A 25,911-nucleotide genomic window follows, 5' to 3' on the forward strand; every position below is an offset into this window, starting at 1 on the left:
TGTTAATAAGATGTGTATATATACATACAGATGTAACGGAGCAGAATTTTCATTTTAACCCTTTGGGGCATCGTTAGCTGCTTGTGACTACATCAGGACCGATATAAAACCTCATCTCCAGAGATCTAGCACAATGAATATATATATATATAATGAATTTTTTTTTAAACATTTGAGATCTGTGTAGTAAATCATAACCACAAGTTGAGATGTCGATAATAATCTCCATACGGCGCACATACCATACATTCTCTTATGTTTTTCCTCTTGGCCAGGGAGGACAATCTTACTCCTTTGCGCCGTGGGGCTCCTTATTGTAATGCCAGGATTTGCCACTCATGATAAAGGTCAGCACTGTTGTTTTATAGCGCTGGGGTTCTGTTCTCCCCGTGTTTGCGTGGATTTTCTCCCGGTACTCCGGTTTTACTTCAAAGCCTTACTGATAGGGAATTTGGGATTTTGTGAGCCTCAAAGGGAACAGTGATGATGGTGTCTGTAAAGCAATACAGAATATGTAGGCACTATGTAAGCAACGGCAAGCATAATAGATAATAAAAGATCCTGCTGGCATTTCTTTCTCCATCTACACTATGTCCATGATCCTTGGACAAGTCCTTTCCCTTGTTGTATGCTAAAATTCCAGTTCCTTTAAGAGATGAGTGCCTCTATAATGTGTCCCCAAAAACAGGGGCCCCCAACTTTTCTTACCTCGTGAGTCAAATTAAATTCTGTCAATGGTTGCAAACCACAGAATATGCAAAGAAATCGTGGAACGCCACCTATGAGCCTCTTTGAAAATTAGATTTCCTCGAGTACCCCTTTGTAAGCTAACAATACTTCAAATGCCCCTTTATAAAGTAGTAATACCCCAAGTGCCATCTTATAAAGAAATAATGGCCTGAGACCACCGTTATAAAGTATTTGTAACCCATAGTGCCCCTTTAGAAAATAATAATGCCAAGTGTCCCTATATAAAATAATCTCCCAAGAGCCCCATTGTAAAGTAGTAATTATTTGAGTACCCCTTTAAAAAGTAATAATACCACAAGTGCTTTCTTTGAAATTGATAATACCCTGGATGCCGGTTTACAAAGTACTTATACCCCCTCCCCCCCCGAGTACAACCTTAAAAAGTAGTGCCGCTTATAAGGCCAGGGTCACACAAGTGTATTTTATCTCTTCTGAGAGAATCAGGGCCCCGTCACACATAGCGACTCACCAGCGATCCCGACAACGATATGAACTTGTCAGGATCGCTGGTGAGCTGCCAAACGGGCAGCTTCACCAGCGATCAGCACCAGTGACGACGAGCGGGCGTGTCGCTGTGTACCTTAGTTGCCAGTGCGCTGATGCAGGGAGCTGGTAACCAAGGTAAACAGCGGGTTTCTAAGCTTAGAAACCCACTGTTTACCTTGGTTACCAGCTCCTGCTCGCTGGTCGTTGCTCTCCTGCCTGCCACACGCAGTGATGCGTGCTGGGCAGCGGGAGACCAACGACCCAAAAAAAGTCCAGAGCTTTCAAGAACGATCAGCGATACCTGGCGGGGGGGGGGGGCGGTCGCTGATAAGTGTCACACACAGCGATCTAGCGCAGTCCGATGATTTTCATGCATCCGTAGACTTAAATGAGTGCCATCCAATGAATTGGTACGAGAAAAAACCACTGATCAGCACTGATCCATGGTATAACATTAGTTCTTCAGTGCCCCCATAGTATGTAGTAATGTCCCTGGTGTATTCCAATACAGTTGAGAGTGGCACACAATTGAACAGCCGGGATCCACATGCAAGGGACATGTGAGCCACATATTGACTCCCGAGCCACAGATTGGGGGACCCCTGCCCAAGAAAATACTAGAAAACAGCCACATTTTTTCTTAAACTTTTACGCTAATTGCTAGCTTTACCCTGTCCTCAGACGTAATAAAGCATGGGGATAGGCGTCTGGAACCACTTATCCCAAGAGAAAGCAAGAGTATAGAACTGACAAATCTGTCCGGTTGGATCCATGTTTTCTTTGAAATTAGGTGTCAGGCCAGGATTTTGTCGTTGCGTAGACCTTATACTGTGTACAGGATCCTCTAGTGAAAGAGTAATGTCTGTGGGTAGCATAATTAATACTGCCCTTTCAAGGTTTACATGTAAACATAATTCTTATTTTCTCTTTTGAGCTGCATACACCATAACATCATCCCGTGTTGTTAAGACATAAAACAAAAAGATATTCGACTTATGGGGGAAGACCAATGAAAAGTGGAGATGTATCAATGTTCAATAGTCAGCATCATAAGTACACCTTGTGAGGAGCTGGCCTCGTTCTAAGACTAGTAGACCAATGGACATAGAGCTGAGTCCTCGGCTCTAAGGGACGCAGACTTTTTCCTGCACGGAATACCGATTACCGCCGATTTTATTAATGTGTTTTATTAGAGATTTTCTTGCTCTTCAGTTGAACCTCAGATCTTCACGCACTTCTTCATGGCTAGAAAAACTGATGGAAGCAATCATGATGACCATGCAACCAAGGGATTCAAAGATGAGTGGTTATGTGGACATGGAATTTTCTGACCAGAAACGCCAAGTTTTTGAGGAGGTTTTAGATTAAGAGATTTTCCACTCAGTTTCTGCTCCAGAATCTCATTGAAAAACTCTAGATCATTTCCATTTTATTCCTTACCTTGCGTCCTAAAATAAGTTTCTAAAATATTGATGAACTGCTCTACCTCCCCTATATGTTTCTGTGTGCCCGCGTCCATCCGTTATTCACTATAGGTTTATAGTTTGAGAAAACCAGGTGCATAGAGATTTTATCATTTGCATTCCTAAAGTTGATTTATGGTTTCTCAAAAATAAATAATAAAGTAATAATATAAATATGATTTTATATATAGTTGAATGATTTCATTGTCAGTTTATAAATAGTTGTTACATACATTACATACAATGCATTTAGTGTTTTCTAATTTTACAGGTCATTTACACAGACTTAGGCAATCAAAGCTGAGCCCCCCTCACCCTCTCTGGAAAGTGACGCTCCTTATTCCTAGTAGGAAGGGGGGCAAGTTGGAAAATGCAGCTGTAAAAACTCTGCTGGCAAGATTGAAAAAAAAAAAAATGGTTGTCGGTCCTGCAAACAAACTGTTCTCACAAGAGTCCAGAATGGAGTTTTTGAGCATAAACTTTGCCTGCCGAAAATTCCTGATAAGTTACACAGTCATTTGCCTTAGCATATGCATTAATTTTGTATGTTTGGAATTGTGTAGTAGATGCCATCATCACTTTGAATACATGGGCGTGAAGTATCCTAAAGCGATTGTCCAGGCTCTTGGGCTCAAGTCTTCAATCACTCTATGTGACTGCAGACTTGTGAATCCTCACAGCGTGCACGTTGCGCACTCAGAATTCTCTGGTGCCAGTCAGGTGACAGCCACTTTCCTACTAGACATGTCCAACCTTTCAATTCACTTGTATTGAGCAAGGCCGTAACCGTATGTATGCAAATTGCAGAATCCTGACCGTGTGCACACTGTGCGCTGTGAGGATTCACAAGCCACGAGCCTGGAAAAATCCCTTTAAGGCCACCATACTTATTAGACTAAAATCATCTGAACATGTGATATGGAGGCTCCCAACTTTCCCTCAATAGCTGATCCTTTTCCTTGGGAGATGTGGCACTGCTAAAGGAACTGTCAATTGCTTTCTCAGAGAACACCAGCGCTGAGTGTTCCAGAGTATGGGAGTCGGGGGAGATATCTGCTGTCCGAACAATTGTTTGCCCGACAGCTATCCAGTATGCATGAGGGGTCCTAACTTTTTTTTTTCCACATATAGATGTCATTAGTGCTATACCCAGTGATGATGTGGCCTATATTAAAATCAACTTGTGGCTTCTTCTATATTTTCCCACCAGTCTCGCACCATAATTCGACATCCATAGTGTCATAGTGTCTGTAATCACAGATTTCTTAGTCTGCAAGCTATGTTCAAGGATATGTTATTTTCAAGCAAATGAGAACTGCTTTCCACCCCTTATACAAAGTCAAAATTAATTGTATAAACTTGATCAACTTGCCCTACCTCCGTTGTTGGCCCTCAACGTTTTAGCACCAAACTTCCAACCATAGCATTCACATGGATTCATGAATTCTTTAGCATAAACTTGATCTTAGAAAACTCTTCTAAGCATCTTACTTTTTGGGTTATTTTTAGCTTCTGTTTCACCCTATTGTAACAGCAGAACTATTAAAGCTTCCTATTGTGTAGGCTACCTTCACCTGCTTTATGGGTCCCCTGTGATCCTTCCTACTATAGCCGTCCATGCTTATTGATTATAGCTGTACACCCATCCTTTTCCTGCGTCTCATTAGGGTCAAGCATCTGCTCGAGTATTTAGGAATCCTACAAGACGCAGCACAATCTCCTGAACCAAAATTCATAACCATTTTGATTCATATTTAATAAAGCCAACCACATTTTATGTTGAGATGAAAGTTTCTCACCACATCTTCGTTTTAAAAATGGAGATCTATACTTTTGGACTGAAGGAATTTTTATCGCAGAGATGTGGCAGCAAGTTCTCCTCTGTGTGGTTTGCTTTCTTGCTTGCATTGCAGAATTGTGTTCTACCACCTTAATAAAAGTGGATTACATGGGAAAAATCTTCTCACTCTCCAGTACTCATGGAATTTTGGAACCATTTTGAAAACTTCTGAAGTCTTTGCTTTACCATGGTTGCTATCTTAACGTCTAAATTTTTTTAAAAATTTTTTTTATATCTCATTGCCAAATGTGACGGGAGAAAGGGAAATATAGCGACATATCCAAGCTGTTTTTATGAAGATGACTCACAATAGAGAGAAGATGGCAACATTTAATAGTGACCCTTCAATTTTCTTTATTGTAAGGATCGACTGGATTTCATGGACTCAACCATTCATAATAGAAGTAGCTGTTTTATAGTATAAAAGTACTAACTAAATACTTAAAAATGACTTGCTGTGCTTATGTTCAGGCTTTGATCTCCTTTTAACCGCACTTGAAATAAGTGACCGGACCTTTCTTCAGGCAGTTTCGGCTTGAAAGTTGTTCTCTAGTTTATACAATACAAAACCTAGTATAAAAACAAAATGAGCACATACCCTGAAGTAAGCTTAAATAAATAGTAATAATACATGCAAATAACATAGGATACATAGTTGACACTATTTTGAACAAAAGAGAGTAAAAGCCATCCAACTGCGACAAGGTGACCCAATCAGGATGGTTCCTAAATTTTGTAGTTCACCTCCCTATGTGTCAGCAGACCTCAAAATAGACTGGGGCAGATCAGGACCCACACATGTCTGTTTAGCACCTGCCCTTGGAAAGCTATGTTGAAAAGATGCCCAGGCCAAAAAGGGGAGCCATGTTCCCATATGTGCAAAGTGTAAAAAAAAAAAAATTCTCTTGGCCAAAGATATCGCAATAAAGTCACTTCAGGACAAAAGACACTGGAATGTCTTGGTACGTTTTGCTCCCAAAAAACACGGTGGGTTCACATTTGTCTAAAAGATGTCATATTCATATACCCTATTTTTCTCAAATATTTCCTCAGGGAGCATCAACGGGCAATACTTTGAGATTTCCTATAGTGAAACATGAGTTAATTAACTACAGAGTCAACATTTAAGGAAACCCTAAAGAGTTGGCTTGCGGGGGTTCCCCAAGGATACATTTGAGAAAGTTGACTCTAGAAGATAAACCATAGTTATCATGTTGGGCCAGGTTCGCTAAAGCTGTTATGTAATCTGTGAAGAGCTCTTGGCTAACATTTATGATCCCCGTGAAGGATTGGCGAAGAAATATGGTCAAAGTGGCCAATTCTGTTGACAAGCAGCCGGCAAATCCTGCCAGGGTCCATAGACATTAGATCATTGGCAGATTACTCCCAACTATGGTGGGATCTGTCAACAAGACATTGGTGCCAGAGCTTTCTATTAAGTTCTGTAAGAGTAGAACTACGTTGAAATTATGCGGCGTACTTACCGTATGTTTTCCTAATGATGATGCTTTTATAAAAATGGAAATGTGTAATGAAGTCTATCCATATACTTCAGTAATAAGTGACACAACTGGGGTACAGTCAACATATATAAAGAATATATAAAAATACTAAACATAAACATTACTATTCTGTATGATGTTTTATTCTATTGGGTTACTCTCCGCATTGTAAATCGTGTTGATATTACAAGTCACCAAGGGTTACTATAACCAATGAAACTGCTGCCATGTGAACTTTATTTAATCGGTGAGCTTTAATATCCATATAATTAAGAACAATAACTAATATAGTCTACATAATGGAGTCTTAACCACTCCTTAGTAATCTGTTTGTAAAATGACATTTGCACAATCTCCCACACCTCCCTTGGCAAAGTTCAGGGCAATTTTTTCACCATAAAGGAACACAGTCCCTAATTTTTTGTTTTTTCTTAGAGGATACAAGAGCAATTGGAAGTTTATAAAATACTGACTACACAGGAGTCTTGGCTTGATTTTAGATTAAGTGAGGTCAACACGGGATTTTTTTTTTTAGATTAGAGTTGGCCGAACTCACCAGCTGATCTTCTAATAATGTGTATGGTGGGTGTCTTCTGAATCTGTCCTTGATACTTGATGGGAAAGAGAAGGAGCAGGCAGTTTTGATTACAATGCCCCATCTTTTTGTTCTCCCAAGAGCTATAATTTTCCAGAAATGTCTGACAGCTGTCTACTTCTCCAATGAAAATGTATAAAATTTAGGATCAGCCGATTGTTCTTGTGTTTGGGAAGGATGGCAGAGATGAGTTGTCAGCTGAACAATCGTTTGGGCTGACAGAGAAATAAAGTATATTGAAAACTTTTTGGATCTTTTGCATCAAAATCATTAATATGATCTCTGGTCACTTTGGCGAACAAGTACATTGTTCTGAGATGAACATTTACAAGTGTCGACGTAAAAATAGGCTTAAAAAAAAGAAATTATGAATCCATTTTAATGTTCCCATTAATCTCTTACAGGATCTCCCAAACAGGATTGAGGACCACATAGTGGTGATTACGTCTCATGCTTGCTCACAGCCAGTCAGATGGGGTTGTTCTCGGTGTGGCGCTCAGGGAAAACAGGCGGTGGGTACACTGACGACATGCTGCTGCTACTTTGCCTGTTTCTGGTTGGTTTGGCGATTGCTCGTCCATCTTACAGCCGGGGAGAGGATACCACCATTGAACCAGAAGGTAAGATATAGCAAAAATGTGTCCCAATATAAAACCAGAAACATATCAAGGGACAGTTACAGAATGTTGGAGATGAACGCTCTTGTTTTGATGATTGATGTAATTTATTGAAGACAATATTTGGGAGCGTTTATTTTTAAACTTGGAATTTGACCAGAGTTAACTGTTTTTCTCATACATGGAGAGAACATTTTTTTTCTCCATCTAGTCTTTTCTATCTGTCCATGTAAATTATACCGCACGTGGATGTTATCCAAGTGTGATCCAATTTTTTATTTTTTTTCACGGACTCTTAGACTTGCATTGCCATTTTTGATCAGACCATTGGATCAAAATCGGACATGTCTCCGATATTTTCTATCTACTGCTCGGTATGAGAAAAAAATTGGACTTGTGCACTGCCCGATTAAATATCAAAGGTACAAGTGCTATCTGTAAAAACCATGTAGAGCACTCCTATGAGAAAACTGGCTATGTGTACAAGCCCTCTTATTAAGATATTGATGAGCTGAAAGGTAGTGATGCACAATCTACAATCTAGGCGTGCTGCTTACACACTGTTTATATTGTGAGGCCACCATGTCCATAACATATTAAGACGTGCGATCACTCATCTTCCCAGCCTAAAGATTTCTAAGCACTGGTTGCACCCTTGCCCAGGGGAGATAGTTTGTAAGAACACCGGTGACATTGCCCTGCAGGAGACTCTTCTTGAAGACCTGATGCATCAGAGCATATAGTTATCACTCTGAATTCCAGGCTGTCAGTCCGTCTGATATGTGCAGCTTTAAAAGGTATGGGAGCAATGCCGCCTGTCCTGTTTGCAGTGTCTGCAGGACCACACCTGAACCTGTACAACCCTCCATCCAGTGGTGATCGGTTTAAGGTTGTGCTGCCAACTTTCCTATTGTGCCAAGGTTTAGGTATGGGAGCAGCAAACTGACAACTTTTCATTAAGATAACCGGATTTATAACATTCTTACAGCATAGTTTTCTGTTGGCTTTTGAATGGTTGGATAGGAATCCAATCTTATGGTAAAATAGCGTATGTGTTTTTGTAAACTGTTTTTGCCCTGTGTCTAGGCAGGTGGAGCCATCCATACACCATAGTTTCATTTATTATATGTCATCACATCAGCACTCTTCGTTACTGTTTTTCACACATTTGCAATTTTGCAGTCCTTTTATGTTTTGTAACAGTTTCTGGAAAACCTGACACTCAACATATTCTAGACGTGTGTCAGCGGGTACAATTTTTGACCGGGAGATTTAGTAAATAACAAGCTTTGAATCTGAAAACTGTGTTGAAAACACTTTTGGTGACTTCACTTATATGCTGGAATATAGTAATTGGATGGTCAAGTGATATCACAAACCATTTGCTTTGGCCAGCAAAATTCTATATCCTCTATTGAGGTTAGTTTAAAAACAAAGTGCCTTTTATAAAACTTATTCCATTTCATAATGAGACATCAAAACCTTTGATCTGTGCGGGTCATCGTGTTGAAAACCCCCCAACAATTACTAAAAAGAAAAGAAGGGTGCGAAGGTGCTCAGCCAGGCTTCATCAGCTGTGATCAGCTCTGCGGTAAAGGGTTTGGTGAAGATGGACCTGTAGACATCTATGAGCCATCTTCAACTAAGCTTGCGGTTCAGCCAATTTCAGAGGATAAATGAGGATCCCACCAATCAAAACCACTGACATGTCAGTATAACTATGATTTCATTTGATATATCGCTCCTTAGATTTAAAATTGACATCCAATGTGACTCCTGGAGCTGGACAACATCAGAAAGTCATTACATGTGAGACTTGTTTTCTCTATGTAGGCAGCCAATGTAGATGCTATGTTACCCAAATCAAGTTAGCAAAACTACCATTTAGGGAATTCACCAAAGGATCATGGCAAGGGGTGAAAATTGGCCTGTCCTGCTGTCCTAGGTGGTTAGGAGTTAAGAAGGCAGCAGATTTTAATCTGCCATAGAGACCCCTCACATATATACAGCCATGAATACAGTAACTAGTTACTGTCTCTGCAATGTAAGTCCGTGGAAAAAAAATGTGCGAATACAGCAGCTCCTCTAGAAGGAAGGGTCCATGAGGACTGGGCTCGGGCACCAATGAGAAAATGTTAAAACATAACTTTTACTGTGCATTTAAAAATGGTGAGGAAAAAGCAAAAAAAAATTTAGGGATTCATAAACTTACACATTTTGGGTTAATCGCTTTGAATAAGGGCTGCCAACGCAAAACTTGCAAGCTTACGGATCCTTCTTTTTTTTTTTTTTTTTTATTAATCTTTTTGCTTTTTCTCACCTTTTTTTAATTGCATATCAAAAGTTATGCTTTAACGTTTACTTTTGGCTGCCAGAGCTCAGTCCTCATGGACCCTTCTTCCATTTCTGACCTGGATACCGGCCGGCTTGCTGTGTTTCTGCACTCCCTGCACCACCCCCTCACCAAGTAAGGTCTACCAGGGTTCCTATGTGAATACAAGTGGTTTTCACACTGAATTGTTCTCTTTGGAAGGTGAGCTGATTACCATTTTTCTCCTTCACTGCAGTTTCTCTGCCTATAGAGACTTATCATACATGTTTGCAATAGAAATTAGTGGGTTTTTTTTTTTTTTTTTTGAATACTCTAATTTTTAAGACAGACACTTTTTCCCCGCAAAATTTGGAGGGAAAATGGGGGTGCGTCTTATAGTCGGAATGTACTTACCGGGAGTGTGGCGGCAGCAGGAGTCTGGCAATTCTGGGCTGGGAAGAGGGTGTTCGGTGGTCTGACGCTGCAGGTTGATGATCTGAGTCCCATCCCAGACTGGTGCAGCTGTATTCAGTGTTGCTCGGTGGTGCGGGGGCTCCGCTGACATTTTGTGAAACCCCAGAGCCCCCCCCCGCACATTCATTGCTGCAATGCAGTGGCCTCCAGGAAAATGGCTGCCGGATGCGGCGCATGTGCAGATTGAGATCTTGGCAATTTGTTGTTTGCGACTATTTTCCTGGAGGCCATCGCAATGTAACAATGGATGTGCAGGGGCTCGGGGCTTTCACAAAATACCCCCGTACCACTGAGCACCACCAAACCTACCACATCAGTCTGGGATGGGAGTCATACCAGCACTGCTGATCCCCCACCAACCCGGTAAGCTGAATTTGGACTGTAAGATGGACCCTCATTTGATGCATTAATTTTTTTTTTTCACTATTTTCCTTCTGAAAATTTGAAGCGCGTCTTATGGTCCGGTGCGTCTTATAGTCCGAAAAATTATGGTACATGCAATGCAAATCAGTTCCTAACCAGGAGCACAAAGAGATCACTAAAGTTTCTTTCCATGTATCTAATAGACATTGTGGCTCACCATGTTACTAAGAGAAGGGCAGAATTCTTACTGCGCTCAGTTTCATATTTCGACACTGAAGCCCCCACCCTGTAAAGCAGCACATAATTATCTTCAAGAGCGTACCTCAGGATGTGAGGAACGCACTAGTATTATTATGGGCTTTAGAAGGAAGTTATACCAGAAGCAAAATAGAAATAACTTAAGACGTACATTCCTGCTGATGGCTGATCAGCCAACCTGACAGCTTTGACATTAGATTGCTGTCGGCTACCTTTGCGTGCTGGGACCTGTGGTTCCAGCACTATAAACGATCCATAGGTGTCACTTTCTGAATTCAAAGACATTCGTATCCATTCACACTCTTAGTAATATATATTTTTTTTTAATTGTTCATTTTTCTAGAACTTATTAAACTAACTATTGTGTACTGTGCAGCATATAAATAGAAGGGAGTTGTTGGCAAATACGAGGTATTCCTGGCGCAATCTTCCAAGAACAGCTGCCATGCAGTCACCTCCGTTCTAACAGGACACACAACATTGGGTTAGTAAAAAAGAATTAAAATAAAGTTCATCATTATAAAAAAATAAACATTTATAGAGAAGATGGTCCTGAGCGCTGCCAGCAATCTGCTTAGGCTATGTGCACACTTTGCAGATTCAGCTGTGGGTTTTTCAGTGCGGATCCACAGGTAAAATCACAGGTGGTAAAGTGACCTGCAGTTTAGCCCTGCGGTTTCACACCTCTACTATGTTAAAGGTGTGAAACCGCTGCGGAAACCGCCCAAACAATTGACGTGCTGCGGTTTGTAAACCGCAGCAAAACCGCAGCGTGAGCACAGCGGTTTTGAAAGTCCATAGGGTAACATGGTACTGTACCATGTCAGCGGAACTGCTGCGTTTCCGCAGGGCCAAGACCGCTGCGGAAGTGCAGCAGAATCCGCAACGTGTGCCCATAGCCTTACATCCACCTATACAGAGCTTATACCGCCCACAGGTGAGAGTTTGCCACAATGTATCCTGTCTAAGCAACCTGCTGTTACATTTTTTTTTCTTACTTAGATACTTTGCAAACTAATTGGACTAGGAGATATTTGGGCTTGCAGACTTGAAAGAATTTTATAAAAAGGTAATTGGTGAAAATGATTGGATCTGGATAAGACAAGAATATTTTAGGCAGAAAGAGAAACATTGCCACTTAGACCCCAGTCAGAGGCCTCTCATACAGCTGAATCAGATCTCTTGCTTTGCACTGATGAGGTGCAACGCTCCGAAACATGTGTCTGCAAATTGAGATTTTGGTTTGGCTTTTATGCTGTCATTTGTCAAACACCATTTAAAGGGTTGATATTGACTTTTAGAATTGCTATACTAGAGTTCAAGACCTCTACTCCTCTGCTTGCATATTTAAATTCCCAAAGGGTCATTGCATGGCCTATAAGTCTCCTTACTCTGGCATGTCATTCTCTGCAAGTAGGAGGACAGGAAGTAAAAAAATCTTTCTTGGTGAGCTATCAACACAAAACATTAATAAAGGATTGCAGCCTCTCCTAAGCCCTGTTAATCTGTGGGGGGGCTGGGTCCCGAGAAGCATATTTAACCCTTCAGTCACAACCAACTCTCAGCTTGAGCCCTCGAACAGCAGAGCAGTGACCCATACATTTTCTGATGAGTCCGCACACCAATGCCCACCAATGCCCAAGCAGAAGTCTTTGCCACATGGTTTAAAAAAATTAGTGTGTGACTCGGGACCCGGACATCCACTGATCATTGACAATTTAGACTAGCTGTAATGTATAAAAAGTTTAAATTGTGTAATTTCACTTTTAAACTTTTTCACATAAAATTGGAGTTGCCAATAAGATGAGTTTTAGATATCGATGTCCATTTAATCGTATAAACCAATAGTTAACCAGTTGATTTGCAAGGAGTGGATGACATGTGTAAGGCACGATGCACGTTCTTGATAGGTTGCATTCTTAGGAATTAAAGTTAATCCTCTCCTAAAGTCGCTGCGCTCCTACTGTGTGCAAGTAAAGAGTTAACTTCAAACACGTAGTCATGTAAAAAGAAATCATTTTGAAATGCATTTTTTTTTTCCTCTTTGCTTTATGGCCGTGTTCGGGCTTGTGCCCCTGCTTACAAGCGGGGGCTATAGTTTTACTGGTGGAGCCTCAGCACCCATCCCTGTGTAAACACCCTTATGTAAACCTCGGGAGCCTGTATCGTTGACTTGTCTTGCTTTGCATTGAGATCAGACCAGCCATGACCAAGTACAGCGTGTACAGGTATTTTCCTTTTCGCTAGGTTGTGAGACTAACAAGGTATATGCTTGAAAAAAAAAAAAAGATTTTGATTGATCGGGACGGCAAGGATCTGTATCATTAAGTCATGTGAAACACAAACCAAGACCCATTAGGACAACCCTAATGGATCACATGGACCTCAGTAAGTCCTTCAACCGCATATCAGAGAGCTGCCCTAAGGCTCTGTTCACACCTGTATGGGATGATCACAGATTTCCTTCTATCTGTCAGAAACACATTGGGTCTGTCAGGTGACGTGATGGTCCTGGCACTTTGTGCTTTTCTATAATGTAACGGAAGACCAGAAATTACAATACAGATATAAACTTAGCCTAAAGAACAGCTCCAGTTCTGAAGGACTTGGCACAACTATGTGAATGTGCTTTGTAGTAATACATGACCCTCCAGCTTTCTATGATAATAGATAGTAATGGCCTAATTTTAGCTACCAGACCCCTTAAAGACTGCCTGAATAGGAGCTGTGCCCGTCGCTTTGTTCCTCACAACCGATGTATGGTTGTAAGACAACTGGCTGCAGCAGGAGCCTCCCCCCATCTGTAGGACATAAAGATTGTTAAGCCTTACTCACTTGGCTTCACCCACCGTTCCCCCACATTACAGCCAATTATAGAACAGATGGGCTGGAAATGAGACAACTGTGTCATCTACTGATCATCTCAGGAAAATGCAGAGAATCTCACCGACTGTCAAACAGTAGGGACGAGATTATCTCTGGATTACTAGCTATAATCATTTATTTCTGGTTTTAGCTGAAAGACTTTAAAATAAAAATGGCTTGTATTTTAATTTATAAAAAAAAATTAGAAATTAACTTATTTAAATGGAATCTGTCACCAGATTTTTGCTTCTTCATCCGAGAGCAGCATAATGTAGGGATGGAGACCCTGATTCCAACAATTTATCACTTGCTGCTGATTTGAAAAAAAAAAACAAAAAACCTCACTGTTTTCTCTACTGCAGATCTCCTACTACTCTGAATGCTGAGCTCTGTATAGCCCCGCCCACACCACTGTCAGCTTTCTGCCTATGTAGAGTGAAAGCAGCCACTCAGCGGTGGGGGCGGAGTTATACAGAGTTTGTGAATATGGAGGACTACATGGCAGCAGGTTTACTAGACCTTTATTGATAATCTTCTGCTAAACACTGATAGCAAGCAGCCCAGTAAGTGATACATTGCTGGAATCGGGATGTCTGCTCTTACATTCTCCTGCTCTTGGTTTAGGTAGCAAAAACAGTGGCAGATTTCCTTTTAAGACTTGACCATGTAGTCCTGGGGTACATGGTTGTCTTCTGCACATCGATCATGTTTCTATGATTTTGGCATGACGCCCAGGCTGGAGAGAGCGCAGGCTGGAGAGCGCCCAGGCTGGACAGCACTCAGGCACCCTGGCTGGAGAGCGCGCAGGCTGGAGAGCGCCCAGGCTGGACAGCACTCAGGCACCCTGGCTGGAGAGCGTGCAGGCTGGAGAGCACCCAGGCACCTTGGCTGGAGAGCGCGCAGGCTGGAGAGAATCGAGGCTGGAGAGCGCCCAGGCACCCTGGCTGGAGAGCGCGCAGGCTGGAGAGAATCGAGGCTGGAGAGCGCCCAGGCACCCTGGCTGGAGAGCGCGCAGGCTGGAGAGCACCCAGGCACCTTGGCTGGAGAGCGCGCAGGCTGGAGAGAATCGAGGCTGGAGAGCGCCCAGGCACCCTGGCTGGAGAGCGCGCAGGCTGGAGAGAATCGAGGCTGGAGAGCGCCCAGGCACCCTGGCTGGAGAGCGCGCAGGCTGGAGAGCACCCATACCTTTTTCTCCTACTTGTGTCTGAAGGAGTAAGCTTCTCGCTTGACTTTCTCCTTCTATGGTCATGCATGGAAATTGAGAACACAATTCTCTCTCCACTTTAGTGAATTCCGCGGTGTATAGGGAGCTTCTCTTGTGTCAGCTGGAGTTAATTAAAATGAGCTGCAACTTTTGTATTTTTTTTTTTTTACCGAAATGGTTAATGACGAAGCAGCGATGGCTGAAAGTGAAAACCGCTCCAGCCCTCCGATGCGCACAACCTAGTATAGCTAAAGCTGACAGATTCCTGAAGTCAGTTTAATTTTGAACCAAAGGATGATCCTTACCAGGTTCCCATTACATTGCCCTTGCTACCAAAACAGATGGTCACTTAACTAAAGTGCTAGCAGGCGGCTCGAGCCGAGCTGATAACTCCGTGCGGTGACGTAATGCTAAGAAATGAATCTGTAGCTTCACCAAGGTAGAGCTCCTGCTATCAGTTTAGTGTTTGTTTTGTAACTACTAGAAGTTGACGTAATTCGGTGTAGTAACTTGGTTTCATGTGCACCGTATGTGGCTTTAATGTAATATGTTCTTCCTTGTGTCACTTTGCTAGTCTAGTGGAGGGACAGGGGGGCAGCAGCTCGTACAACTTCTGGATACGATACATTACAAAGACACCGTTTGGGTAATAGGTGGTGAAACTCTGTAGCCAAAACTTCCTTTATTTCGGTCATTAAAGGAGCTAATTATCAGCTCTCCGCAGGATAGGTGATAACTTTAGGATCGTGGTGGTCCAAACCACTTGGACCCCCATCGGTTGCCAAAACGGAGCACTTTATTAATCCCCATTAAAAAGAGCTGCAGTGCGCATGCTTGACTGCCACTTCATTCATTCATTCATTCATTCATTCATTCATTCTCTACGGTTAGGTGCACTGCAGCTCCATTTTTCTGGGGATAAAAATTCCTTCTTCTGGATAACAAATGGGGGTCCCAACAATAGGACCGCCGTTGATCTAAGTGTTGTCATCTGTCCTGTGTATAGTGATAACTTCCAATCTGACAACCTTTTTTAATAGGACATACTCAGGGGCAAACACAGACAGCAGAGAGCCCCGGAGTTGGAGCAGTATGTGGACCCCTTGCACCTTCATCAGCTCAATATAGATCTCCTCCTAGGATGACCATATACAATACAGAAAAGTTGTCCAAACCTGACAATTTTTGCAGGATTGTCCGACTATCTTATCCATTTGGGGGCTTCTCAAATTTCCCCTAAAATCAAGGACCTACTCCCTGCCCACCATTAATGGCAATCTGTCAACAGATTTTTGTTATGCAATCTAAGTACAGCATGAAGTAGGGGCTGAGACACAGATTTCACCAATGTGTCAAATATTAGGCTGTGTGCTATTTATTTCGTACAATGAAGGTTTTATCACCAGGAGTTTATCATTGCATGGACTACAGGGCACTGGAGCTCTAGTCTGACCACACCCCCTCCTCTGATTAGCAGTTCACTGTCAATATACAATATATACAGAAAGCCTGGTGTGGGCAGAGTTAGCTTTCTGAGCTTGGATACATGCTACATCTGAAAACTCTGATTGTGTCACAACTGCTGCACCCAGAAACCTAAGTGATACATCGCTGGAGTCAGGGTCTCTCTCCTTACCCTAAGCTGTTCTTAGATGAGGTAGCAAAAACCTGGTGATAAACTCCCTTTAAAAAGACATACATGCTCCAAAATCAAGCATGCATTTGTGTGCAGAAGTCTGGAGAAATAGTCGAATGGGTCAGCCTGACGTTTATGGACAATTTAACCTGCTCTCGAACAATCCTCCAGTAGTTTTGAGGCAGACAAATCATTAGATCAGACCCTCTACGTGCCATATAGCTGACAGTCGGAGGCTGCCGTTAGTGTGGCAGTGTGCGTCCTCATATAGGATCTATGAAATGAGGGGAGTTGCATTTGGGCAGATTGCAGGTGGTTATACCCGTCGTGTGCATTGTGCGTCTCACACTGGAGCTTTTTGGTGTTACCCCCGTACTACACTCCGTATTGCTACACTACTCCAATGCATGGTTTGTTTAACCTCACTAATATCTCTGCATAGCTTGTACACCAGCAAGTAGGACCTGCACTGCTTGCTGAGAATTGATTTGCTGTGGGTGCTTTTACTGACATGTGGTGTCTTTCCGTTTTCTGCTGCTTCTCCTCTATCCTTTCATGCAGAACCTCCAACCAAATACCAAATCTCCCAGCCGGATGTTTTTACCGTTAGCCCCGGCAAGCCACTTGATCTGCGCTGTCCTTACAACAACGTGTCCCTGGTGCTTTGGACTAAGGATGGGGTGAAATTAGAATCCGGCAATAGGACGGTGATTGTCATGAACTACTTGCTGATAAACGAGACGGCCCTCAGGGATTCAGGGCTGTATGCCTGCGCTGCGCATAAAGGCGGCCAAAGCAATGCGCATTTCTTCCTTGTGAATGTCACAGGTGAGTGACTGGAGGAGAGAGGTGTCCCCTATCAGACCACAATACTCTGTATGTCATCGCCATTTTGTATTCAAACAATAAACTGGATTTAACAATTTGCCATTGAAAAAAGATTAGTGAGCCCTCCGACTCCACTCCATTCTTGGACTAAATGTTGAAGAATTTGACCCCTTTCCAATTTTTTTTACCTCCATTTTTTTTTCTGCAATATCCAAGAAGTATTGTAAAGTTCCACCAAAGCTCACAAACAAGGGTTGCATGTGGTGTTGGCTTACTTCTACGCTGCACAGCTTTCTAAATATTCACTTGAACAAGTCTTTTACTGTTTGGTCACTAGACAACACTAATGCAACCAATGTCCAAGTTGGGGGTTTAATATCAATTTTGTTTTTTTTTTTTAATCTCCATTGCATTTCTGTCTCTTTTTGTTGCAGAGGCCAGCTCTTCAGGAGACGATGAAGATGACAATGATAATGATGTTTCTGAAAATGTCATCAATGACAACAATAATATCAGTAAGTGCGTGAATGTGGTCTCCTTAGTTTATATTGATCGTGGCCATTGACCACAGTGGGGTTCTGGCTTCACATGGCAACTCTTGAGAAGACACAGATTACAAATATGATATTTTCTCCTTTTTTTGCAGAAGCTCCTTATTGGACTAATCCTGAGAAAATGGAGAAAAAGCTCCATGCTGTTCCAGCTGCCAATACAGTAAAGTTACGCTGCCCGGCTGCAGGGAACCCTGTCCCTACTATGAGGTGGCTGAAGAACAATAAGGAGTTCAAACAAGAACATCGGATTGGCGGCTACAAGGTAAAGTCATGCTTTATTATCTATGTCATTCAATTAAATGAGACCCTGGAGCAATCCCCTGTAGTCCCTTTCCATGTAGTTGCAGTGAATATGTAGAACCAGGCGAGCACAACTGTTTTTTGTCTATTGATATAACTTATTTTACAGTTAGGGTAAGTTCACAGTGGGCGTTTTTTCAGCATTTTTTAATGCATTTTTTAATGCAAATTTTCAGCTGCTTTTTACAGTAATTGCTATCTTTTTTATAGGTAGCATGGCCGACAGGTTTTAAGGCTTTGGATTAGGGCTGCAGTCAGAGACATGAGGTCTAATCTCAATGCTGCCGGTAGTCCGAAGTTGCAAAAACGTATTCTATTTTTTACAGTATCTGCTATGCCCATGAGATTTCATAAATCTCTCATAGCAAAGACATTACAGCACAGAGCACAAAATAAGTAAGCACATACATCTCAGCTACAAATACCAACTGGAGAAATAAACAATTCCGTGTGGAAAGATGGTATGTGAGCTAGCAGGTATGCATCTGCATTATCCTGGATATAAAGTGATGCTAAGCCATGTGGGAGAGAGAAGGTGAGGAGCCGTATGTGCCGTAGCCCTGACGCGCGTTTCGCGTGATGGGTTTCCTTGGGGGGCTGTCAAAGCTCTGTGCTGTTATGGCTTTGCTATTAGAGTTTCTGATGAATCGTGTTGCCCGATTTTCCGCCCCCCACCTTTTTTTTTTTTTACTTTTTTTTTTTTTTACTCGTTTTGTACTGTGATGTGGGTTATTTATACCCGTACTATTTATGTGAGCAAGTTTTTCAATAAAAAATTCTTTATATATCACCGATATTACTATGTCTCACCTCACATTACTCTTGAGGACATATTGCTCCACAGTTTCTTTGTAGGACATTAGTTTTTTGTGCCAAAACCTGGTAATGTAGAACAGAATGTTTTTTTTTTTTGTTGCGCTAACCTTTATCACCATGCACAAGAGACAAGTCTAGCATGCCAAAAACACAGCAAAAAAACTCACGCAAAACCTGCTTTTTTTCTGCAGTTTCTTTCCCACCAAGAGATCAGGTTTTGCTGCAGAAAAAAAACGCCTAGTGTAAACTTACCCTTACACATATTTGTTTTGACATTTTGTACTTTGGTCGGAAATCTTCTGATTGTTTTCTGTTTTTACATTCGCCTAAAATGGACCATTTTTTTTCTGTATCACATGTTTTACTTCTACTTTGCATCCATGTTGCAATCATTTTTTGTCCTCATCCATCTTTAAAAGCGTAAAGACATAGAAAGTCCGAACTATTTTTTTTTTTTTTAAATCCATTAAATCTTATTAATGGATCATTTTAGAAACGGATGAAACATGGATGGAACAGTGACATAAAAAAAGTCATCCATTTTTTCATCAGTTTTTATTGGAACCCCATAGACTTTGAGTCTGGTCCGCAAAACAGATTAAAATAGGACGTGTTCGGAGTCTCATGGTTTTTAAAACGTACACGTGTGTGGATAAGTGTAACTCATGAGTCCGAGTTCTGTCTGCGAAAAAAAACAAGCACATGGATGTGTGCAACAGATGTATGAATTCAGCCCCATGGGTAGGATCGCATGACCGTTTTCTAGACATCCGAGAAAAATTGGTCCGACTATTCTGATCAGACTTTGATGCCACTCTGATCAATTTTTCTTGGACATTGAGAAAAAATGAAAAGTATCTCCACCTTCTACATTCAGTCAGTTCGAGAAAAATCTGACCCAACTTGGTCATAGACTTGCATTGCCGATTTTGATCCGACATTCAGATCAAGATCGGACATGTCTGAATTTTTCCGCCTAGCCCCACAGGACATCATAGATACGAGTTCTATATTTGAAAACCATGGGTAGCACTTATCCAAGAAAATCGGTTATGTGCACAGGCCCTAATTATGTTCTAGTAAGAACTCCCATTTCCCAAATGGTTGATCTGCTTATTTAGATGCTTTTATATTATTTATGAAGCATAAAATATAAACCGGACTATAGAGATAGCTGTAATAGGATCCGTCAACAGCAGCGACCTTTATAGGTACCAACAGGTGATAATTCCAACATTATACAAATGTCGTCAAAAGGCATAAAATCAGCAAGTTAGATAGTAAAGGTTTACTTGGGTGGAGCTTTACTTTAAGATCCTAATAACTAGGCTACCTCTTTTCTTAAAGCATGCATGGGAGAATTAAATGTAACTAAATAACTAGAAAATGACCTGATCGGTGCAGATTAAAGGGCAGATTAGAGATAAATTGCAGTTTGGTCAATATTTTTTACAAAATAATGAAAAAAAAAAAAAACTAATTATATGTAGATAATAAAAGAGCCAGGTGCAGAGCAGTTATCAGACCATTAACACGGGCAATTACCCTTAATAGCAGCAGTAGCCTCAGATATGATTGTAGTGTTTGGGTGTGTTGGGACTTTGTCTGGGCCATAATGTTACTATATGGAGTAGTTTGGCAAGTACATATTTTTCTTTTTTTTTTGCCTGCATCTAATAGATAAAAATGTCCCTTAAAGTAGGCGAGATGTAGCCACAATAACAAAAGGGGTAACTTCCTATTGACGAGGCTGTTTAGATTCCCAGGAAATGTAGAGAAGGAAAATGTATTCATGCTTGTATAATCAGGATGTCCCTTGGCCTTAAAATGTCTTCTGTTGTAAATTATGGAGATGTTATAGGCTTTGATCTCTTGCACGTGTCTGAAATCTTCATGGAGACGTAAGAAATCCTGATTAGCATCTGTAGATTGTATGCTTAAACCAAAAGCGAGTGTTCTTTACTGATGTCATTGGCATATTGGGACCTTGTTGTAGAACAGAAGATACTGCAATAACTGGTGGGAAGACCAGTTTTTAGTGGTTAGTTTTATTTTTTTAGTAACCAATGGTAGTAGCCATTGAGTCGGCTTTGAAAAGCCACAGAAGAGCCCAGGAACCTCAGGTTGCCCGGAGTGCTCCTCTATAGGTCATACAACTCGCCAGAAACCAGCATAGTAGAATCCAATCTCCTATCCAAGAAGAGATGAGAATATGGAAGCAAAAAATTCTGGTTATGTGAGTTTTTTTATATCTCCTCCTAATGTAGATGGTCTTGTGATGTTGAAAAAAATCTGAAAAAATACTGCTCTGATAATCTTTTACCCTTTACAGTTTCTCAACTCCAGTCCTCCAATCCCACCAACAGGTCATGTTTTCAGGATATCCTTGGTATTGCACAGGTGATAATTTCATCACAAACATTAATTCCATCACCTAAGAAATACTAAGAAAATCCCAAAAACATGACCTGTTGGTGGGTCTTGAGGACTTGAGTTGAGAAACACTGCTTTACAGGATTGGAATGGGTGCAGGGTGCTACTGAAGAAAGAGCCATGGTCACTCACAAAGGGTTCCACCCCATATATACAAAGACTACAGATACTTGCCACTCCAAAGTACGCAGTTGGGTTTTTTATTTTGGCAATCCAGATAACACATCAGTGATGTTTTGACCACAAAATATGGGCCTATATCAGACTAAGATTGCGCTAGTATCATGGTAAACATTTAGGATAGATGGTGCTGAAGAAAGGCAACATGCGATTAGGTTTGCCTTTCCTAGGACTTTACCACAATACTAGAGAAAGCTAGGTCTGATGAACGCCCATATCTTGGGGCCGAAATATCACTGACTTATCTGGATTGTGATCAGCTGCATACTTTGGAGTGCCAAGTATCTTTAATCTTTTATCCTTTACAGTCATTTCTCACTGAAAATGTCCAGCTGAAGGTTGAAACTTAAAGTGCCTGATCCTTAAGGCCTTCATACACATTAGCTAAAAGCTGTCTGAACCCTGGGCTGCCACTAGGAAATTCAGGGCCCCCTTGAGACTCTGCCCATGCTCCACCCCAGCCCTGCCTCCACCCCTCAAACTGTCCCCAGTCAAAAGATTTTTTTAAACCACCACCACGACAAGGTAGACTCTTTTGGCTGGACCCTACTCTACTCTAACCTATTAAACATTTAATTAAATATCCAATACAAATTAGTTATATTTTTATTTGTTTTTCAATTTTTAAAATGACCAATAATTTCATATACAGGGGACATATACCACTGCACCATGACCCGACACCATATTACCACCACATACAAGGAACAAATGCCGCCACATCATGTCCAGACCACGTATTACCACCACAGTGACCGAATAATACCACATACAAGGAACAAATACCCCCACACCATGTCCAGACCACATATTACCTCCACAGTGATCAAACAATATCACATACAAGGAACAAATACCACCGCACCATGTCCAGATCACATATTACCACCATATGATGACCAATAATACCACATACAAGGAGCAAATACCACCACACCATGACCAGACCACATATTACCACCACATAGTGACCAAACGATAGCACGTACAAGGAACAAATATTGTCACACCATGGCCAGACAACATATTACCACCACATGGTGACTTAATGCTACAATACTGATCAGTAATAAAAAAACAGTACTAATATCACCGGTGACATTATACACAGGAGCTCTGTATATAGTGTTAAGATAATACAGTGATCACTGGTGACATTGCACACAGAACTGCTGTATATAGTATACAGTGTATAGTGTCAGTGTACAGGTAACACATTGACTCACCAGTGAGGTCTCTAGGTGAAGTCCTTCATCTTTGTTTTTCATCTTGATGAATAAAAAAGGCAACAGTGTTGCTCTGCACAGTAACAGGACCGCCTCCCCCGTTTAAAACAGTATCCTCAAAAAATAAAATAAATACATCACTGCAGTAATAATATCTCTTAATTGGCCCCTATGGTAATAATAATCTTTTATTTTTTTATATAGCGCTAACAAATTCCGCAGCACTTTACAGTTTGCACACATTATCATCGCTGTCCCCAATGGGGCTCACAATCTAAATTCCCTATCAGTATGTCTTTGGAATGTGGGAGGAAACCAGAGTGCCCGGAGGAAGCCCACGCAAACACGGGGAAAACATACAAACTCCTTGCAGATGTTGTCCTTGGTGGGATTTGAACCCAGGACCCCAGCACTGCAAGGCTGCAGCACTAACTACTGAGCCACCGTGCCACCCAATATCCTAGCCACCCCGTGTGTCTCATTCCTGGCTCCAGCCATATGCTCTCCCATCCTGCCCCCATGTGATGTCCCATCCTGCCCCATATGATTTCCCCATCCTGCCCCATGATCCTTCCCCATGATCCTGCCCCATCTTTCTCCATCCTGCCCCATCTTTCTCCATCCTGCCCCATGATCCTGCACCATATGTCTCCATCCTGCCCCATATTCCTGCCCATCTGGCTTCATCCTGCCCAGTGTCTCCATCCTGCCCTCGTATCTCTATCCTGCCCCCGTGTCTCTATCCTGCCCCCGTGTCTCTATCCTGCCCCCGTGTCTCTATCCTGCCCCCGTGTCTCTATCCTGCCCCCGTGTCTCTATCCTGCCCCCGTGTCTCTATCCTGCCCCCGTGTCTCTATCCTGCCCCCGTGTCTCTATCCTGCCCCCGTGTCTCTATCCTGCCCCCGTGTCTCTATCCTGCCCCCGTGTCTCTATCCTGCCCCCGTGTCTCTATCCTGCCCCCCGTGTCTCTATCCTGCCCCCCGTGTCTCTATCCTGCCCCCCGTGTCTCTATCCTGCCCCCCGTGTCTCTATCCTGCCCCCCGTGTCTCTATCCTGCCCCCCGTGTCTCTATCCTGCCCCCCGTGTCTCTATCCTGCCCCCCGTGTCTCTATCCTGCCCCCCGTGTCTCTATCCTGCCCCCCGTGTCTCTATCCTGCCCCCCGTGTCTCTATCCTGCCCCCGTGTCTCTATCCTGCCCCCGTGTCTCTATCCTGCCCCCCGTGTCTCTATCCTGCCCCCCGTGTCTCTATCCTGCCCCCCGTGTCTCTATCCTGCCCCCCGTGTCTCTATCCTGCCCCCGTGTCTCTATCCTGCCCCCCGTGTCTCTATCCTGCCCCCCCGTGTCTCTATCCTGCCCCCCCGTGTCTCTATCCTGCCCCCCCGTGTCTCTATCCTGCCCCCCCGTGTCTCTATCCTGCCCCCCCGTGTCTCTATCCTGCCCCCCCGTGTCTCCATTCTGCCCCCCGTGTCTCCATTCTGCCCCCCCGTGTCTCCATTCTGCCCCCCCGTGTCTCCATTCTGCCCCCCCCGTGTCTCCATTCTGCCCCCCCCGTGTCTCCATTGTGCCCCCCGTGTCTCCATTGTGCCCCCCCGTGTCTCCATTCTGCCCCCCCGTGTCTCCATTCTGCCCCCCCCGTGTCTCCATTCTGCCCCCCCCCCCGTGTCTCCATTCTGCCCCCCCCCCCGTGTCTCCATTCTGCCCCCCCCCGTGTCTCCATTCTGCCCCCCCCCGTGTCTCCATTCTGCCCCCCCCCGTGTCTCCCATCCTGCCCCATGTGTGTCCATCCTGCCGGCAATTTCAATAAAAATGTTAAAAAAAAAACAAAAAAACTTTCTCCTTTCCTGGCCATGCTCCTCGGGTGATGATCTCTCCAGGCATTTCAGCCATGCACTCGCTAGTGAATGACAATGACGTCATATGCCTGCGACATGCGTGCTGATGTCAGCTGCCAGCCTCCGATTGGCTGGCGGCTTTAACTATCGCCGTGTCGGCCCGCCCGGGGTCGCAAGGCAATAGAGTAACTGAATCTGCATCTTGGATGCAAGTTCAATTACTGCACCGGCAGAATCCTACCGCTGGGGCCCGATCAGCAGAAGAGACGGGGCTCGATGCGTGCCCACTTTGCTGATCGGGCCCCATATGCCAGTCAGGGCAGTAATGCCCTGATGGCGGCCCTGTTTGAACCTGCTGATTTCTGAGATCTGCCCACCATTCTATTTTTTAGGATACCTCCCAACTCTCCCCGATAGAATGAGGTAGGGAACATTAAGGATAGGGAGTTTAGAATTCAATCTCTTGATCCTGTTGTTCGGTGAGGAGATAATACACTGCTAGATGATTCTGGCATTAACTTGCTCACCGGAAACTCAGGAATACTCTGGTTGTTCCTGTGTGATGAGGATGGGAGAAATTGCTGTCCACCATATGATAGCGTGACCAACAGCAATCTAATGTGTATGGCTATTTTATTTCCCCTGACATCAACTGTCAGGGACAGTCATGTGGCCCCCATACATATTGGTTGGTAGCTGGTCAGGCCGAAATTGGCAAGTTTGACCAACTTAACGTTTATAAGGGCCTTACTTACAGGTAATGCTCTATTAGAAAAAGTAGGAAATTGTCTTGTTCCTTCTGAAGGAGAGCTAATTTGCAAATCGGTCAAACTAGATGCCCATCTGTAGACAGCTGTTCTGGAGTTTGTCAGTACAGAGCAGCATCTAGTTTAGCTATTATGAAAGCATTATTTCTTCCGTCTGGATGACAGCTAATTTGCATACCTGAGCATTTCCTATAACTAAACCTCTATATAGAAGCTGGATTTATAAGAATCAGTACCCCTCAAAGGAATTGGTACAATCACCACCCTACTTCGTACTGGTGGGAGTAAAAAAAACCCAGAAAAACCTGTCTGCAGATGGGTGTCTATTTTGGGTACTATTTTCTTTTTTGCCTTCTAGATTTCTACAGTCAGTGACTAATTCAGCCTTTGACGTTGTAATGGCGTTCCTAATTGTTCATTTATATATGTCAAGTTTTACACTGTGGTTCCAGAATGTTCCTCAGATGCCCAGACAGAGGTATCATGGTTTTGTTCAGTAACATGCAGTGGTGAGCTTGGTGGACCTTAAAAGTATATTCCGCACTCGTAATGCTTCAACACTTTGACTCATGCTGTAATTGTGCTCGGTGGGTTGTGTACTGTACGTGTG

The 25,911-nt window shown here is 42.8% G+C and overlaps 1 protein-coding gene across 6 annotated transcripts in view; it reads left to right on the top strand.

Annotated features, from left to right (window-relative positions):
* Positions 1-25,911, top strand: part of FGFR2 (fibroblast growth factor receptor 2) — a 107,835-nt gene that overhangs the window by 31,158 nt on the left and 50,766 nt on the right. For 5 of the 6 annotated variants that reach the window (XM_073546615.1, XM_073546613.1, XM_073546611.1 and 2 more), the window contains 4 exons: positions 7,041-7,256; positions 16,926-17,192; positions 17,627-17,707; positions 17,839-18,008. In XM_073546615.1, the coding sequence (XP_073402716.1) occupies positions 7,109-7,256; positions 16,926-17,192; positions 17,627-17,707; positions 17,839-18,008 (666 nt within the window). In that variant the 5' untranslated portion in view covers positions 7,041-7,108. The remainder of the gene's footprint in view (positions 1-7,040; positions 7,257-16,925; positions 17,193-17,626; positions 17,708-17,838; positions 18,009-25,911) is intronic. The other variant, XM_073546616.1, reaches the window with a different exon arrangement.

This window comes from Dendrobates tinctorius, unplaced genomic scaffold (assembly GCF_039654945.1).
Source record: "Dendrobates tinctorius isolate UK_male_01 unplaced genomic scaffold, ASM3965494v1 ptg000149l, whole genome shotgun sequence".
NCBI classification, from domain to species: domain Eukaryota; kingdom Metazoa; phylum Chordata; class Amphibia; order Anura; family Dendrobatidae; genus Dendrobates; species Dendrobates tinctorius.